The sequence below is a fragment of the Erythrolamprus reginae genome, chromosome 2 (genome assembly GCF_031021105.1).
Source record: "Erythrolamprus reginae isolate rEryReg1 chromosome 2, rEryReg1.hap1, whole genome shotgun sequence".
Taxonomy (NCBI): Eukaryota; Metazoa; Chordata; class Lepidosauria; order Squamata; family Dipsadidae; genus Erythrolamprus; species Erythrolamprus reginae.
The window spans coordinates 218,525,570-218,542,355 of record NC_091951.1 but is presented as its reverse complement, the minus strand read 5'-3'; the positions used below and the strand labels follow the sequence as shown (position 1 = coordinate 218,542,355).

Below are 16,786 nucleotides of genomic sequence, written 5' to 3'. Positions count from 1 at the left end.
GAATCATAAGTAAACAATAGTTTGCTGCCAGAATACCTGAGCCATAATGTGAATTTTCTTGGCTTTAGTTAGCATATTTATTGTATGAATGTAAACATAACTGTTGTTTGATTTGAATGATTACATGGAGTAATCATTCTGGTTCACTATAGCACAAATGATACAGAAGTTTAGGACTCAGTAAGCCTTTATTCACTAAGCATTCCCTTTAAAGAACTTGGGGTTGTGCATTTGAAATATTACTGTTAAGGGCTACTAGTGACCTCAGCATGAATCTGACAATAGAGTGGAAATGTAACAATTTCCATTTTGACTGTTCACTAGATCTGGAGAGGTAACACCCAGACAAGTTACCAAGAACATTATTGCTGCTCTGAAAGAAGTTGGGAAAGCAAATCCCAACCTCCAAGCAATTGCTCAATGGAATGAGGAGGAGATAATTAAGGTGTGTTCAGTGAGAGGAATATTACTTGTTTCTTGAAAAAGGTATTCTCTAAATTGTGTTATTACAGGATTCAGGGTGAGATACTTTGTAGTTTACTTGTTTAAAGTACTATTTCTATAGAATAATTATATGATTTATTTCACAAATCTGTCTTTGCTCAGATGGCTGAGGAATCCACAGCTCGTTACAGAAACAAACAGCCTCTCTCACTCTTGGATGGAATTCCAGTGTGCTTAAAAGAAGAAATTAAAGTGGTATACAGATTACACTTTTTTGTGCTCAGTGTTGTTAAAAAGAAAAATAAATATCACATTGAGAGTATAGAAAATACTGAGGAAGTACAGTATAACAGCACCTTAACGCTATCAGTTGTTTTGTACCTTGTATTAATATTAATACTATAATAAAGGTAAAGATAAAAGTACCCTCGCACATACTGTATCTGCTAGTCATTCCCAACTCTAAGGGATGATGATCATCTCGTTTCATATTGTCTTTTTATTGTTGTTAGCCGCCCTATATTAGCGGCTATATTTCAAAAAGATGATAGAGATGAGAAATGGTACAAAACCCTTAAATATTATTTAATTATATGCCGTTAATAGGCATTTACTTCATCAATATAATGTTCATTTCTGCCATATTAAAAATTAATGACAACAGATTTGTAGAAGCTATATGCCGTGCATAGGCTCTGAGGCATATTATGAAATTTGCTATCACAAAATGTAACGACAATCACCCACTTGAAGAGAATTTTAAAAAGGAAGAATTCATGGGGGATAAACTATCAATGTTTGCTAATTATCATGGTTATACACAGTTACAAACTAGAGACTGTCAAAGTAGTATCGGCTTATTACAGTGAGTTTGCTATGTTATGGAATTTGGCAAAGTAGGGAGCACAACACTGAGGAGAAGACTGTTTGTTGTAATCATTGCATGTCTGCTTTATAAGATGGATTTTGAACAATGGAAAAGCAATTTTTTAAAACAGAAATTATTGGATGCAAGGCAAGAGATCCTAGAAATCTTATTAGCTGGCCAATTTGGGGAACTTACGCACATCTTCATTTGTGTATCTGGGATAAGGCCCATTAGACAAATTGGGCCTTTCATGAGGGCAGAAGAACTGGGAAATTAATTGTGAGGAAGGTGAAATGGTGAGATCACCAGCTGATGAGATGGAAGGTTTGAGTTTCACTAAATTGCAATTTATAAGGATGGCCTCAGTGGTGGGCTACAAGCTGGAATGCTAAATTGCGCTCACCACTGCGGCTTGTAAGTTCTTGCAGGACCAGTGCGATTTTGCTGCTGCACCTGTGGAAGTAGCAAAATCGTGCATGGAGCCGCAGGTAAAACCTAGCCAAAACACAGGTGCAATTTTGCTACCTCCACAGGTGCGGCAGCAAAATTGCACTGCTCGCGCAAGAACGTATGAGCCGTGGCGGCGAGCGCAATTTAGCGTTCCAGCTCTTAGCCCATCGCTAGATGGCCCTAAACTGAGAGTGATAAGGAGGCTTCTTCTTTTTTTTTGTCTAGATGGGATTGAAGGGGGGCTTTGAAATAGATGGAAGTGGTTCAATTTGGCCTAAGAGGAACAACTTCCCCAAAGAGAAGAAGTAGGTTTGATTATAAAAGGATGCATTTCCTTATGAAATTGTGTTCTGTATAGTTTATTGCCATTGGAATCCATTGAGGCAGGAATAAATGATCTATAGTACTGGGTTGCATTTTACAAGAATCCTACCACAGAATACTGTTTTGTATATTTATAAGGTGCCCTATCATCAACGAAGTGGAACTGTATACTTGGGCACAAAGCCGGAGACTGAAGATGCCACTGTGACAAAGAAGCTACGGGAGGCTGGTGCCATTATCATTGGTGTCTCGAACATGCATGAATTGGGCATTGGGACCACTGGATGTAATCCAAATAGGTAAAATAGTATGTATTCACTAAATAAATTTGAATTCAAACCATTTCTTGTGAGGGCTAGAAAGGACAGTTAGAAAAATGATTAAGCTTTTTGATATCTTGACTGCTAAAAAGTGTAATGAAATCTTATTAGGGTGGGAGTATGGAAGCATGGAAGGTGAGAAAAAAAAAGATTTAGAAATGCCACTGGTTAGCTAACATTGTTTCCAGCAAAAAAGAAAAAGCATGGGAAGTCTTTGGATTTTTTTGCTGAATAAGCTTCCCTGAAGGTTACTTTCCTTCTATCTTGGTAGCAGTGGTGCCTTTTTGAATTGAACTGTCTTAGCTTGCAGGTATGAAATTAGTGGGGCTGGAGGAGCTTTTCTGTCTACCTACAGGTAAGCAAAAGGGAGAAAAGTGGCTTTATAATACTAAAAGAATGGAATTACAGTGGTTTTGGAGCAACCAGTAACAGCACAAAGTGAACTTGACAGCTTCCTCCTAGTTTGCCAGTGCTCTGCTTTCAGTTTTGTACTCACCATCTTTTTTTCCAACTGTCCTATCTCCTCCATTATTCCTGTCCTTCCTCCCCTCGCTCAGACCTGGGAGCAGATGCAATTTTAGTTTTGCTTGCGGCAGACTGCAATCTAATTTCTTTAGCATATAAAGATACTTTCTTCCTTCCTCACCAGCCTTCATTATGATGGCCTTCAAAATACCTATTTATTTTATTTCTAGATATCATGGCACAACTAGAAATCCATACAATCCTCAGCATTTTACTGGTGGTAGTTCTAGTGGATCAGCAGCAGCAGTGGCTGCAGGTAAGGCTAGTATTACAGATGAAAGCATTGAGAGTGGCATTGAAAAACCAAGCCAAATTACAGCAACATTTCAAATTTTTGTTTAGATTAGGCAGTGGGGAAAATCGTGGAGAAAATAATTTTATTCAATGGATATTTTTCTTACTTCCATTTCTTTTTAGGCCTTTGTCCACTGGCTGTTGGTACAGATGGAGGTGGTTCTGTGAGGATCCCAGCTTCTTTCTGTGGTATTGTGGGACTGAAAGGTAAATTCTGATAGAAATGTGAGCAACAACTAATTCTGAAGGTCGTATTCTTAAAATTGAAAAATGATATCAATTTATTAGAATAACTTATACAAAATCGGGGGCATAAAAATGAAAAGAAAACCAAATGGGCAAAATAACAGTTGCAATATTGTGATCAAAGTACCAGCCCTTTTATACAGTGGAACCCCGACATAAGAGCTGCTCTACTTAAGAGCAACTCGAGATAAGAGCTGGGAGGGGAGAGATATTTTTGTTCTACTTACAAGCCCAAATTCGAGATACAAGCGCCAAGGAGCTGTCTCCTGAAGCCAAACGCTAACTTCCGCGTTCGGCTTCAGGAGACAGCTGCGAAGCGGCGCGCGTGTTTTAAAATGTTGCAGCCGGCCTGGGGGGCTCGGGGGGGTGCTTGCAGCTTTCTTTCTTGCTCTTTTTCTTTCTCTCTTTTACCTTCCCTTCCTCTATTTCTTCTTTTCTTTCTCCTTCCCACCTTCTTCCCTCCCTCCCTCCCTTCACTCATTCCTCTCTTACTCTCCCCTTTCATAAGTTTCCTTGCTTCCTTCCTCTGTTCCTGTCCCTTCCCTCTTTCCTTCCTTCCTTCCCACCCTCCGTCCATTCATTCACCCATTCCTCTCTTGATCGCTTAAAGCCGGTCCCTGGTGCAAAAAGGGTTGGGGACCTCTGTCCTACAGGATTGGGTGGCAGAGAAGTTGAACATATGTAAATTTAAAAGTTTAAGAAAGTTTACAAGTTAAGTGAAAGAAACTTCATTATTCATTTATATGTACATGTACATTTCTTCATTAAAAACATGTCTTTCTGCATAATTTAGACTAACTTTGTGAGTTTTTTGAGGGCTGGAACCAATTAAAATTATTTACATTAATTCCTATGGGGAAAAGTCGTTCGAGATAAGAGCTGCTCGACTTAAGAGCCCAGGTCCGGAACGAATTAAACTCGTATCTCGAGGTACCACTGTATATGCATTGACACGTGTACAAAATAGACAGGATTTTGTGATGCTTTTTTGACGGCCATGTGGATGGTACTGAATGTATTACTGAAATATAGCCACCTGAGCTCTTCCAAAGTCAGTTCCAGTAGTGGGTTTCACTTACCATTGCTACCGGTTTGGGAATTGAAGTGTGTGCACACATGCATGTGCTTTGCATGTATACAACATTTCTGCATACGTGCAGAATCTTCTGCGCATGCACAGACCGTTTTTGATTATGCCCGGGTACTGCTACTGATTCACCAAATTGGTGTGAACCAGTAGCAACCTACCACTGCCCAGTTCCTATATTTAAATTTAAGCTGAATTCATTTACTTGGCTGATGCTTGAGCTAAGAAAAGGAAGAACTAAGATGGATTAGTCACTTTTTCTCTTAGGCTGTATCATTCAGCACTCTGCTGAAGTATTTCTCACATTCACTTTGTAATTTTAATCATTCTTCTGTATTATGTCTACAGGTACATTTGGACGGATCAGTGGATTTGGGTGTCATCCTCTCTCATATTCTACTGTTAGTCTTGGTAAGATGTCTCTAGCTGTATATAGATACTGGGTGTCCTTGGGAGAAAAAGGAGAAGCTGCTTTCTATGCCATTAATTTAAGTGACAAATTCTTGGGTCTTAGAGATACTTCGCCTGTTTAAAAATAGATGTCAAAGTTCCGACTAATAGATTCAACCAAGAAAATATAGTGATGACAATCTTGCAAAACGTTATTGAGTACATAATTTTGGCAAAACCAGCTCTAGCTAATTCCCACACAATCATTTAATTAAGGTATAGACTTCTCCCTCCCTATTATTGCAGGTCATATTGTCCAAATGTTCCTAAGAATTTTAAATACCGTATTTTTCGGAGTATAAGTTCTTGGGGAGGAAAGTAAGGAAAAGAATCTGCTTACCAGGTATTCATCTGGCTAGCAGCTTTAGTCTGGTCATTTTCAGCTCATTATTTCATCTCCTGGTTAAGGCTTTAAAAAATCTTATTTGGAGAGAGTAACAATGAAAGAGCTTGCAAGCCAGTAAGAGCTGGGAACATTGTTAGAACCTGATTATGACTGGAAAGAAAAATTCTGAGCAAGTAGTGCAGTGAAAAAAAAAACTGCAAAGACTTTAGGGCTTAGAAAACATTATTAGAGAGTAACTCGGTGGCCGCTTTTGTGCACTCAAGGCCTTTTTCTTCTCTGCTGCTCAGTCTTACCCCATCTCCTTCCTTGATGTTTTGGGATCTTCCTCGCCACCTCTACATGTCTCTCATTTTTTCCCCAGTGCACAATGGGCTCCCCTTGGTTAGCCAGCATAATCCCAGTATCATGAGTTTTGCCATTTTTGGAGCCACCATGAACCAAATGGTTTCTACGTGGTGCACTGGCTCTATTGAGTAGCACGTGGACAGGCCTCCCACTATGGAACAATCAGTCTCCTTGAAGTTCATGGTAAGATGGTAAAGAATGAAGTGCCAGTGCCATGTAATTGTTTGAAAAGAAAGCTCTTTGATTTTTATTACTGTTCTTGGGCAAAAGGAAGAGTTATTCTTGGATGTTGCCATTGCGTCACATCAGAAATATCCTCCACAGTGAGTTGCCTGGTAGAGTACTCTCTTATTTCACATTCCAGAACAGGTGGCATTATTTTAACAGTTATTCTACTTTCTCCCATAATCTAAGGGTCTATAAAATTCTCTTAAATTCAGAAATGATTGAAAAATATAAGATCACTAGAAAAGTGAATAACCTGTTTTTTTAAAAAAAATTCCAGGCCCTCTCTGCACTTCAGTTGCAGATGCTGCTATTGCTTATGCTACCTTGGCTGGGTCAGATTTACATTATCCGTATGGTGCGTATTGCCACTTACTCACTTGAAATGCAAGGAGGAGGTTTTTTTTAAAATATATATGACATTTCAGTGTCCTTACTTCTTTAAACCAATTACAGGATTGGACCAACCTGAACCATCCTTTTCAGAAAACATCAACACTGATCTGAATGGTTTAAAATTGGGAATTGATTGGAATTTCTTTAAGGTACCTGTTTGTATTTGTCTTTCTATTTCTTCTGCATTAATATGTTATACGTAGTCAACCAATAAGGGACAAACTTTAGGGGCAAACTTTGACCCTTATATCAGTTTTGAGACATATTTGCAATAGAACAGATGTGTGTCATGATTATGTGGAATGGTGAAAAACATGGGGGGTAGTGAGTGTCTTGCAATGGTTCTGGAAAAATGAGGAAAGATGCTAACTGTATTTTGTTTTGACTTATCTGCTAGGCATGTGATACTGAAATCTTAGCTGTCTGCCAAAAAGGTAACATGCAAATGATCATTATTTTCAATAATGATGTGGCCTGCTTAGTATCTCTTGCTTATACATCTTGAAGATAAAAACTGCCTTGCAATTTCTAAATCACTGCATGAGTGTTTGAGGAGTCATTCAGAAGCTGTATTGTGTTCCTAAGAAAATGTAATGTAAAGAGAAATATATGCATATTTTTATCCTTTACTATTAATTAAAGATCATTAATATAGGTAGTGAAAAAGAGGCTAGAATGATAACACATAATGTAGTCCAGGGAGTTCAGGTTGCAGTAAGAAAATACGTCCTGCATCAAAGGTGAGGTGATTGGAAGTGAAATGCAGCCAGGACAGCTATGTTTTGGTATGTTAATAAGTCTCCATTCTCAATGCAATTTTTGATCTTCCATATCAATTTTGAATTTGGAATCTTTTCCTTATAGCTACTTTGATTTGGAGGCAATTTTTTTCAAGCAAATATGTGAAGGGAATGAATACGCAGTTTCTCCTTGCAGTGCCATTGATTAATTTAAACAGTGCAAGGGGGAGTGGTGGTCATGGATTTTCCATATTTATGGGAAAGATTGGAAACTTCTAATGTATAGGTTTATTTCCTGCCAACACCATGGACCAGTCATCCATGAACTACAACATAGACCTCTTCCTAGCAAACAAAAAATAATTGAGTTAACTGATGCCATGAATTGCTAGCATCATCCAGTAGGGTATTGTGTGTATATATTTGTGGAAGAAAGCTAATTAAATTGTAAAGGATGGATTAAGAGAACCAGAAGCATGATTTTGCAATTGTGCATTTTGCTTGGATGTGTTCTGTTTAGACAGTTTTAGGATAGTCAATGCAGAGTGGTATTGAATTTTCTATATTACTTTTTATATTTTTGCATCATTGTTGATATCAAAGTACAATATAATGGTTTCATAAAAGTGGATCTGGGTTGGATTATAGCACAAAGATCGTTTTTAAATGTGTATTTAGAATTATGGCCTCTCAAGATTTATTTAAAAGTGAAGTTTATTTTTCTTCTTCCTGCTCTCTCTGTACGTTCAGCTGTGGCGTTCCTAGAGGACTTAGGAGCCTCAGTAGTTGAAGTATCTTTGCCAGAGATGGAAGAGGTTCGTGTGGCTCATGTAATCTGCATTCTCAGTGAAATGAGAGATTTCCTGCAGTCTGACTTCAACAATCAGTTTGAACAAATGGTAAATGGTGGTTGGGGTCACTGTGTCAATTGATATTTTTAACAAATTATGTCAAGGGGCTGCATTTTCTGCCCTTTGTATTCACAAGTATCTGTTGTTGGGTTGCTGGTTCCTGTCTGTATATAAAATCCCTACATCAGTATAGCAATGTATTCTCATATTGGTGCACGAAGGCTCAATGGTTAAAGACACTGAATTTGTCATCTGGAGAGTTGGGAGCCTGAGTTCAAGATCCAAACTCCATGCAACAGGGTTGCAGTTTTAAACCATGCAAATGTGAGTAGATAAATAGGTACCACTTTGATGGGAAGAAAACAGTGTTCTGTGCGCCTTTGACATACAGTTTGCTGACTACGGAAATGGTCTTCAGACAACACTGGCTCCCTCAGTCGAGAAGGAGATGAGCACCATAAGGCATGAGTGACTGGGAAACCTCTACCTCACATTAGATACCATTGCAGTTGCTGTTCAGATTGATTTTAAGTTGTAGTTAGCAATATGATTGGAAAATTAGGAAACTTCCAAACCTATGTGTGAAATTCTCTTTGGCCTCAGGATGATTTTATTCAAGGAAAGTATAATTCTTGGAATCCACAGTATAGGGTCAGAGTCTTGGACCTCAAGGCTCCAGACCTTCTAGACCTCACTAATCTATTGCCTTCCTTTGTTATGTGTAACATTGATTGATTAGAAGCATCAGCAGGAACATTTGTTCTACAAAAAAGTAGGGTGTTTGCTTGTTCTCTTGCTTACACTTGGGACATCCTAAGTGACCAGTGTAAGTAGAAGAGAATTTATTTTTCAGAAAATCTTTTCCAAAAATGCATGTTATTTTAAACAGCTATTTCATGGTAGTCTTTAGACATTTATTTATTAAACTTCTGTGCCACTCTCCTTGCTGAGACGACATTTGGCATCTTATAGTTATTCAGCATAAAATATTAAAACAATGAAGATTGTAAATTTAAAATTCAGTTACAATCCAATAGACCAAGATGTGGAGGAAGGGAGCAAAATGTGCACAGGGAAGAGGTGGACTCTGTCAGGCAGGATTTAAGGGTAGGGAGATAAGAGCAAGATTAAAGAGAATGCATATTTATTTATATAATTTTCTCTTCTGTTTCCGTTGAAAAATGTTTTTCTTTCAACTATTTCTAATTTTGACTTTTTCTTCGATATTTACCTAAATATGGATGTATTTTAAAATTGTTCACTACACTGTTTTACAGCTTTCCTTGTCTATTCAACAATTGCTTTTGATTTTCATTCTATATGGAATAGTTACTGCAATGTCTTTGTTTTCCAGAATTTAGAGTCTCGTTTGAACCTGGCAATTGCTTCTCAATTCACCGCCCTGGACTATATTAAGGTGAAAAATAAACTGCACAAATGGGAGAGCTGGGGTAAAAAGCTGTTGTAGGTCAGTAATATTCTCCTTGAACACAAAGGGGGAAAAGTAGGGAGAATAGTAAAATGTTGGCTAAATTAGTTCCTTCCAAAAAAAAAGCAGTTAAAATCATAAAATCTGAGTCTACGGAAAGGGGCGGCATACAAATCTAATAAATAAATAAATATGGCATACTATTAAAAATAACTTTGGAAGTGAGCATTGAATGAGTGGATTTCATTTACCCAATTTTTTTCAAACATATCTTTTATTTAAAGTCTAGACAGATGGCACAAATGTATGCAATTACTATTATCTTGATATTCAGCATATTTGTTAATAGAAAACAAATCAGGCATTATATTTTAATTTTACAGTTGTTCCAGCCATTGACCCTTTCCTTGATTAGAAAACTCTGTAATGTTCACAATTACCGTAATCTGAGAGATAATTTTATGACAGTGCAGTTCTTATATACTGGATTAATGGGAGCGTAATGTTTCCATGTATTTCCTCTTTTTTACTTTTCCTCTGACAAAGCAAGAAGGAAAGATTTGAAGTATCAGTTTTCAATTTAAACCCCCTATATGTTTTACCGCATTGTTATAGTTAAACAAAATTTAATAATTTTGGATTGGCTATAAATTTTCAGAGTTATATTCAACACAACTGGAGAATGCTAGTTGGAGAAGGATAGTTTAAATGTTAGTTGGTAGAAGCAAATTAGAATCAAACTTAAATTTATGGAGTTTACTACCATAACTTGACCAATGTAGCTTGTTCAGCTCAGACTTAACTGCTGCTCATTCAAATTAAAACCTTTCTTCCCCCTCTTCCTCTCTTGATATTAGGTTTTAAAACTAATATTTTGTTGGATTGCATGCCCAATTATGCTTATAGCTTTCCGGCATAATTTTTTAGAAATTGTTTATATTTCATTGTATTCTGATAGTGAAACTGGGCGTGCAGATTCCTTCTTTGTGGGCAATCATTTCATTTAATCGAATATTGTTATGTCTCTTATATATCTACAGAATTTCTATTAGGCATTATAAAAGTAGTCAGTAATTTTACTCTTTGTTCTGGGAGTGACTAAAATATTTAAATTGTGAATATTATCTTTATTGACTTATGTTAACTATATTTATAGATCTCTGTTGAATTTAATCAGCAGGAGTTTTGTCTATTTGTAGGCAAATCGGCAGCGGAGTCGAAGCATGGCTTCCCTGAAAGAGATATTTTCAAAGGTGAATTGTCTCCTTACACCAGGTACTTGAAAGTTAAGAGCAACCCTTTATATTGTACTAGACTTAATCTGATGCTAACCACATGGCAAACTATAATCAGTAGAAAGTTGATAATACACAACTTTAGTTTGCATTCGAATTAACTTTGTGTTATCTTGTTAATATTCATGATGGTTCATTTTGCCTTGAGTGGTTTCTTTAGCTTTACAAATATGAAACATTTTTAAAACATCTGATGGTCTGAAGAACTTTAGAATCATGGCAGATAAAATGGGAAAGAATGAGACACCCGCACTCCTTTGAAGAACCAGAAGAGACCCTATAATTAGAATGATTTTATGTCCTATTGCTTCACCTACTAATTTTTCTATCCAAAAATGGCAGTGGGGGGAAGACTTACAACCTACTGTGACTTACAACCAATTGATTGATGATCATTTTGAAGTTAAAATGCTCAGAAGGGTGCTTTATGGTCCACAAAGCATTTTGCGTGCTTGTATTAGCTAGCTAGATGCCTGCTGCCATAGAATCGGGGGTGGGCGGGGGGGGGGAGAGAACTGTGGAGTTTACATTGCAGCTTTACAATGCAAAGCTTTCAAGGCCATGTCAGTTTACTCTTATATGCAGTGGCCTCTGGTAGCCTAGTTACAAGGGGGCTGGGCTGTATACTGTATCTGTATTTGTGCTGATCCCAGTCTGTGCTTTGGAGTTTGCTTGAAACAGTTTGCATTCAGTTTGTTCTTAGTAAAAGTCTTTTTCTCTAAAGCTATGGAGGTAAGGATTTTTCTTTCCTAGGAATTGAACAGAAATAGCCGTGACAGCTTGGAAATCTCTTTGCACTTACAACTGGTACCAAGCACACTGTGGTCATGGGATGGCCATTTGCTATCTACTCTGCCAGCTTCCCCAGAAAGTCAGTGGGGAAGCTGGCAGGGAAGATTGCAAGCTGTTGTCTTCTGCCAAAGGATTTCCCCTCCCCTCCATGCATGGCTCAGGTACATCCTTTGTCAGGCTGCAGAAACCTGGATGTTTGGGAGAAAAGAGATTATTCAAAACAATTCTACATACGTAAAGACCAGAATTATTCTGTAATTACAGTATTTGGAAATTTTATTGCCAACAATATGCTGCTATGAGGGAAAATGAGGTAGGTAGTGTTCAACTTATAAGTTCGTTTAGTGATTGTTCAAAGTTACAACAGCACTGAAAAAAAGTGTCGTACAACTGTTTTTCACACTTACAACTTTTGCAGTATCCCCATAGTCATGTGATCAAAAATCAGATACTTGTCAACTGACTCATATTTGTGACAGTTGCAGCATGCTGGAGTCACACATCTTTTGTGATTTTCTGATAAGCAAAGTCAACGGGGAAGCCAGATTAACTTAACAATTGTTAATAACTTAATAGTTGTGATGCCCTTAACAACTGTGTCACACAAGGTTGTAAATTGAGACAAAATTTATTTATGAATGTTTGATGTAGCAACAAAAATTTGGAGGTCAATTGTAGTCATAAGTCAAGGTCTACCTGTATTAGAGGAGGAAACAAATCAGATTTTTGTAAGTTTAATCAGAAATCAGTTTTTTGTAAATTCAATTTCCTTATTGAAGCTATTGATTTGTTACAAATATTGATCGGTAAGCAGTGCAATTCGACAGAATCGAATAAATAAGTGATGGGCTCCTGTTCATTGGCTGTGTCTTGGCAGAAGTGATATTACTACCACTTTAGGATCTAGGTTTGGTTTTATGAAAATATGTTATACTCTAAAGGCAGAAAACTCACATCATTGGGAGTCAGATGGAATATAAATGTCTACATATACCTAAATTTATGGAATATAATTTGCTAAAGCCATGCAGTTATTTATAAAACAATTATAAATTTATAAAGATGTGTATATTTTAAACAGTACATTTAAATTTCCAAAGCAACATAGTCAAAATGTTTTTGTTAAAGAACTATTTTAATTGATTTTAATTGATTTCTGGAAGCTTATGAAAAGGGAGCTGCAAATAATATAGATGTAGTTGTTGATGATAAGGGGCAAACTAATAACGAAAATAATGTTCTTCGGGTAATGTGCACAAATGCTCGAAGCTTGAGCAACAAGCTCTGTGAGTTAATGGCCATAATATCTAGAGATCATTTGGATCTGGTTGCCATAACTGAGACATGGTTTAAGGATTCTAATGAATGGGAAATATCCATACCAGGATATACACTGTATAGGAAGGATAGAATAGAGAGAAAGGGAGGTGGAGTAGCCATTTATGTTAAAGAAAGTCTAAAAACAACACTAATTCAAAATACGTGTAAAGATCTGGAGACTCTCTGGATTTGCATGCAAAATAAAGACGGTTCTGTCATTAGAATTGGGGTGATCTATAGGCCTCCAGGGCAATCTGAGGAATATGACAAGATGGTGGATGAAATTACCCAAATGGCAGTAAAGGGAAATATTGTGGTTATGGGTGATTTCAACATGCCTGATGTTGACTGGAATATCCCCAGTGCCCTTACATGCAAAAGTAAGAATATAGTAGAGGCCTTTACAGGAGCAGCTCTGGCACAGCTGGTTAAGACACCAACTAGAGGGGAGAATATTCTAGATTTAGTTTTTATGAATGGGAATTGGGTTTCAGAGGTCAAGGTGGGAGAAAATTTAGGTTGCAGTGACCATCTATGTTTGTGGTTTGATGTAAAAACTGATTGTGAGCAATCCTATACTGCAACCAAAGTATTGGATTTCAGAAAAACAAATTTTAATGCAATGGGGGAATATTTAAATAATGAATTAAAGGGGAGGGATAAAATGGCAGGAGCGAGCACACTGTGGACTGTATTAAAAAAGGCCATCTTAAAAGCCACAGGACTGTATGTAAGGCAAATAACTAAAGGTAAAAGGAAGAAGAAACCGCTATGGTTTAGCAATGATGTAAGGGCTATAGTCAATGAAAAAAAGGCTGCCTATAGGAGGTATAAAGAGTCTGGAAGTATAGCTGATAGGGAGGTGTATAAAATGAGACAGAAGGAGGCGAAACAGATAATATATGCTGCTAAAGCCTCAAAAGAGGAAGAAATTGCAAAATCTGTAAAGAAGGGGGATAAAATCTTGTTCAGACATATTAGTGATAGGAAGAAGAAAAACTGCAGCACCACGAAGCTTAGTACCGGGAATAATACATGCATTGATGGGAATAAGGAGATCGCTGACCATTTCAATAGCTACTTCAGTTCAGTTTTCTCAAAAGACACCTTACAAAATAATACTATAGAGGGATATAGCATTGCTTCCAGCTGTACGGATTCAGCTCCAGTGATCTTAGAAGCCGATGTCTTAGAAGAACTTGAACGATTAAAGATAAATAAGGCAATGGGTCCAGATGGCATTCACCCCAGAGTTCTTAAAGAACTCAGATCTGTCATTGCTAACCCCCTGACTGATTTGTTTAACCAATCCCTGTTAACAGGAGATGTTCCTGAGGATTGGAGAATGGCCAGTGTTGTGCCTATCCACAAGAAGGGCAGTAGAGAAGAAGCTGGTAACTACAGGCCAGTTAGCTTGACATCAGTTATAGTTAAAATGATGGAGACTCTACTCAAAAAGAGGATAAATCAGTACCTAAAAAACAATAACTTATTGGACCCAAATCAGCATGGCTTTACTGAAGGCAAATCATGTCAGAATAATCTCATTGAGTTCTTTGACTATGTCACAAAGGTGTTGGATCAAGGTGGTGCTGTGGATATTGCCTATCTGGACTTCAGCAAAGCCTTTGATACGGTTCCACATAAAGAGCTGATAGTGAAGATTGGACTTAATCCCTGGATAGTTCAGTGGATTTCAACCTGGCTGAAGCATAGACATCAGAGAGTTATTGTTAATGGCGAGTATTCTGAGCAGAGACAGGTTACAAGCGGTGTGCCACAAGGGTCTGTTCTGGGTCCTATTCTTTTTAATATGTTTGTGAGTGACATAGGGGAAGGTTTGGTAGGGAAGGTTTGCCTAGGGTTGATATTCCTGGAGGGGTCTGTAATATGGTAAATGATTTAGCTTTACTAGATAAATGGTCAAAGCAATGGAAACTGCAGTTTAATGTTTCCAAATGTAAAATAATGCACTTGGGGAAAAGGAATCCTCAATCTGAGTATTGCATTGGCAGTTCTGTATTAGCAAAAACTTCAGAAGAGAAGGATTTAGGGGTAGTGATTTCTGAGAGTCTCAAAATGGGTGAGCAGTGTGGTCGGGCAGTAGGAAAAGCAAGTAGGATGGTTGGCTGCATATCTAGAGGTATAACAAGCAGGAAGAGGGAGATTGTGATCCCCTTATATAGAGCGCTGGTGAGACCACATTTGGAATACTGTGTTCAGTTCTGGAGACCTCACCTACAAAAAGATATTGACAAAATTGAACGAGTCCAAAGACGGGCTACAAGAATGGTGGAAGGTCTTAAGCATAAAACGTATCAGGAAAGACTTAATGAACTCAATCTGTATAGTCTGGAGGACAGAAGTAAAAGGGGGGACATGATCGAAACATTTAAATATGTTAAAGGGTTAAATAAGGTTCAGGAGGGAAGTGTTTTTAATAGGAAAGTGAACACAAGAACAAGGGGACACAATCTGAAGTTAGTTGGGGGAAAGATAAAAAGCAACGTGAGGAAATATTATTTCATTGAAAGAGTAGTAGATCCTTGGAACAAACTTCCAGCAGATGTGGTTGGTAAATCCACAGTAACTGAATTTAAACATGCCTGGTATAAACATATATCCATTGTAAGATAAAATCCAGGAAATAGTATAAGGGCGGCGACGCTAGTTAGTTGCGCTTGTGTTAGTTGCGCTTGTGTTAAATTTTGTTTCTTTCCTAAGCAGCCTTCTGTGTAAAAAAATCAATTTGGGAACGAGTCGTTCCCAAATGGATTTTTTTACACAGAAGGCTGCTTAGGAAAGAAACAAAATTTAACACAAGCGCAAGTTGTAGGCTTCGCACGCGTGCGCCAGCATCCCCCAAAAGGCCGCCCCTGCCCCCCGCATCTCTAGCCCCCTCGCGCCCCCCTGGCTACTTGCCGCTGCCCCCGCCCGCCCGCCTCTCTTTCTTCTCCGCTGCAAGAGAGGCGGGGCAGGCATTCTTACAGTGGGGACCGCTGGCCGGCGAAGGCGATTTTCAATGTCGGGCGTGCGGGCCGATGCACGCTCTCTCCATCTCCCTGCCAGCCCGCCTGGAACATTCAAAGTAAGAGCGAAGGTTTTTCTTACTGTGAATGTTCGGGGCGGGCTGGCAGCAGGGGGATGGGGAGAGCGCGCGTCAGCCCGCGCGCCCAACATTGAAAATCACTTTCGCCAGCCTCCGGAGAACGAGAGAGCGACGACAGAACAAGATAGAGAGAAAGTGAGAGAGAGAGAGAGAGAGAGAAATAGGGGGAGAGAAAGAGATAGCAAGAGAAAGAGAACGAGAGAGAGAGTGTGAGAGAGAAAGCAAGAGAGAGAGAAAGAAAATGAGAGGGAAAGTGAGAAAAAGAGAGGGAGAGATAGAGAAAGAGAAAGAAAAGAGAGAGATGAGAGAGGAAGGAAGAGTGAGAGAGAGGAAGAAAGCAAGATAAAGAAAGAGAGAGAGAAAGAAAGAGATGAGAGGAAGGAAGAGAGTGAGAGAGGAAGAAAGCAAGATAGAGAAAGAGAAAGAAAGAAAGAGAGAGAGATGAGAGAGGAAGGAAGAGTGAGAGAGGAAGAAAGCAAGATAGAGAGAGAGAAAGAAAGAAAGAGAGAGAGGGGGGAAGAAAGCAAGATAGAGAAAGAGAGAGAGGAAGAAAGAAAGAGATGAGAGAGGAAGGAAGAGAGTGAGAGAGAGAGAGAGGAAGAAAGCAAGATAAAGAGAGAGAGATGAGAAAAGAAGGAAGAGAGAGAGAAAGAAAGCAAAAGAGAGAAAGAGAGAGGGAAAGAAAGAGATGAGAGAGGAAGGAAGGAAGAGAGAGAGAGAGAGAGACAGAGAGAAAGAAAGAAAGAAAGAGAGAGAGAGATGAGAGAGGAAGGAAGAGAGAGAGGAAGAAAGCAAAATAGAGAAAGAGAGAAAAAAAGAGATGAGAGAGGAAGGAAGAGAGTGAGAGGAAGAAAGCAAGATAGAGAAAGAAAGAAAGAAAGAAAGAGATGAGAGAGGAAGGAAGAGAGTGAGAGAAAGAGAAAGAAAGCA

The 16,786-nt window shown here is 38.4% G+C and overlaps 1 protein-coding gene across 6 annotated transcripts in view; it reads left to right on the top strand.

The window, feature by feature from the left end:
* LOC139161985 (uncharacterized) overlaps positions 1-16,786 on the top strand; it is a 35,437-nt gene that overhangs the window by 12,222 nt on the left and 6,429 nt on the right. For 3 of the 6 annotated variants that reach the window (XR_011558211.1, XM_070741875.1, XM_070741877.1), the window contains exons 6-17: positions 325-445; positions 607-699; positions 2,225-2,385; positions 3,102-3,187; positions 3,349-3,432; positions 4,907-4,969; positions 6,205-6,282; positions 6,381-6,469; positions 6,718-6,754; positions 7,811-7,959; positions 9,266-9,328; positions 10,540-10,615. Coding sequence is in view for 4 of the 6 variants with exons in the window: in XM_070741875.1 (XP_070597976.1) it covers positions 325-445; positions 607-699; positions 2,225-2,385; positions 3,102-3,187; positions 3,349-3,432; positions 4,907-4,969; positions 6,205-6,282; positions 6,381-6,469; positions 6,718-6,754; positions 7,811-7,959; positions 9,266-9,328; positions 10,540-10,615 (1,100 nt within the window). In the remaining 2 variants the exon portion in view is untranslated. Of the gene's footprint in view, positions 1-324; positions 446-606; positions 700-2,224; positions 2,386-3,101; positions 3,188-3,348; positions 3,433-4,906; positions 4,970-6,204; positions 6,283-6,380; positions 6,470-6,717; positions 6,755-7,810; positions 7,960-9,265; positions 9,380-10,539; positions 10,616-16,786 lie in introns of all 6 variants that reach the window. The other 3 variants (XR_011558212.1, XM_070741876.1, XM_070741878.1) reach the window with 3 other exon arrangements.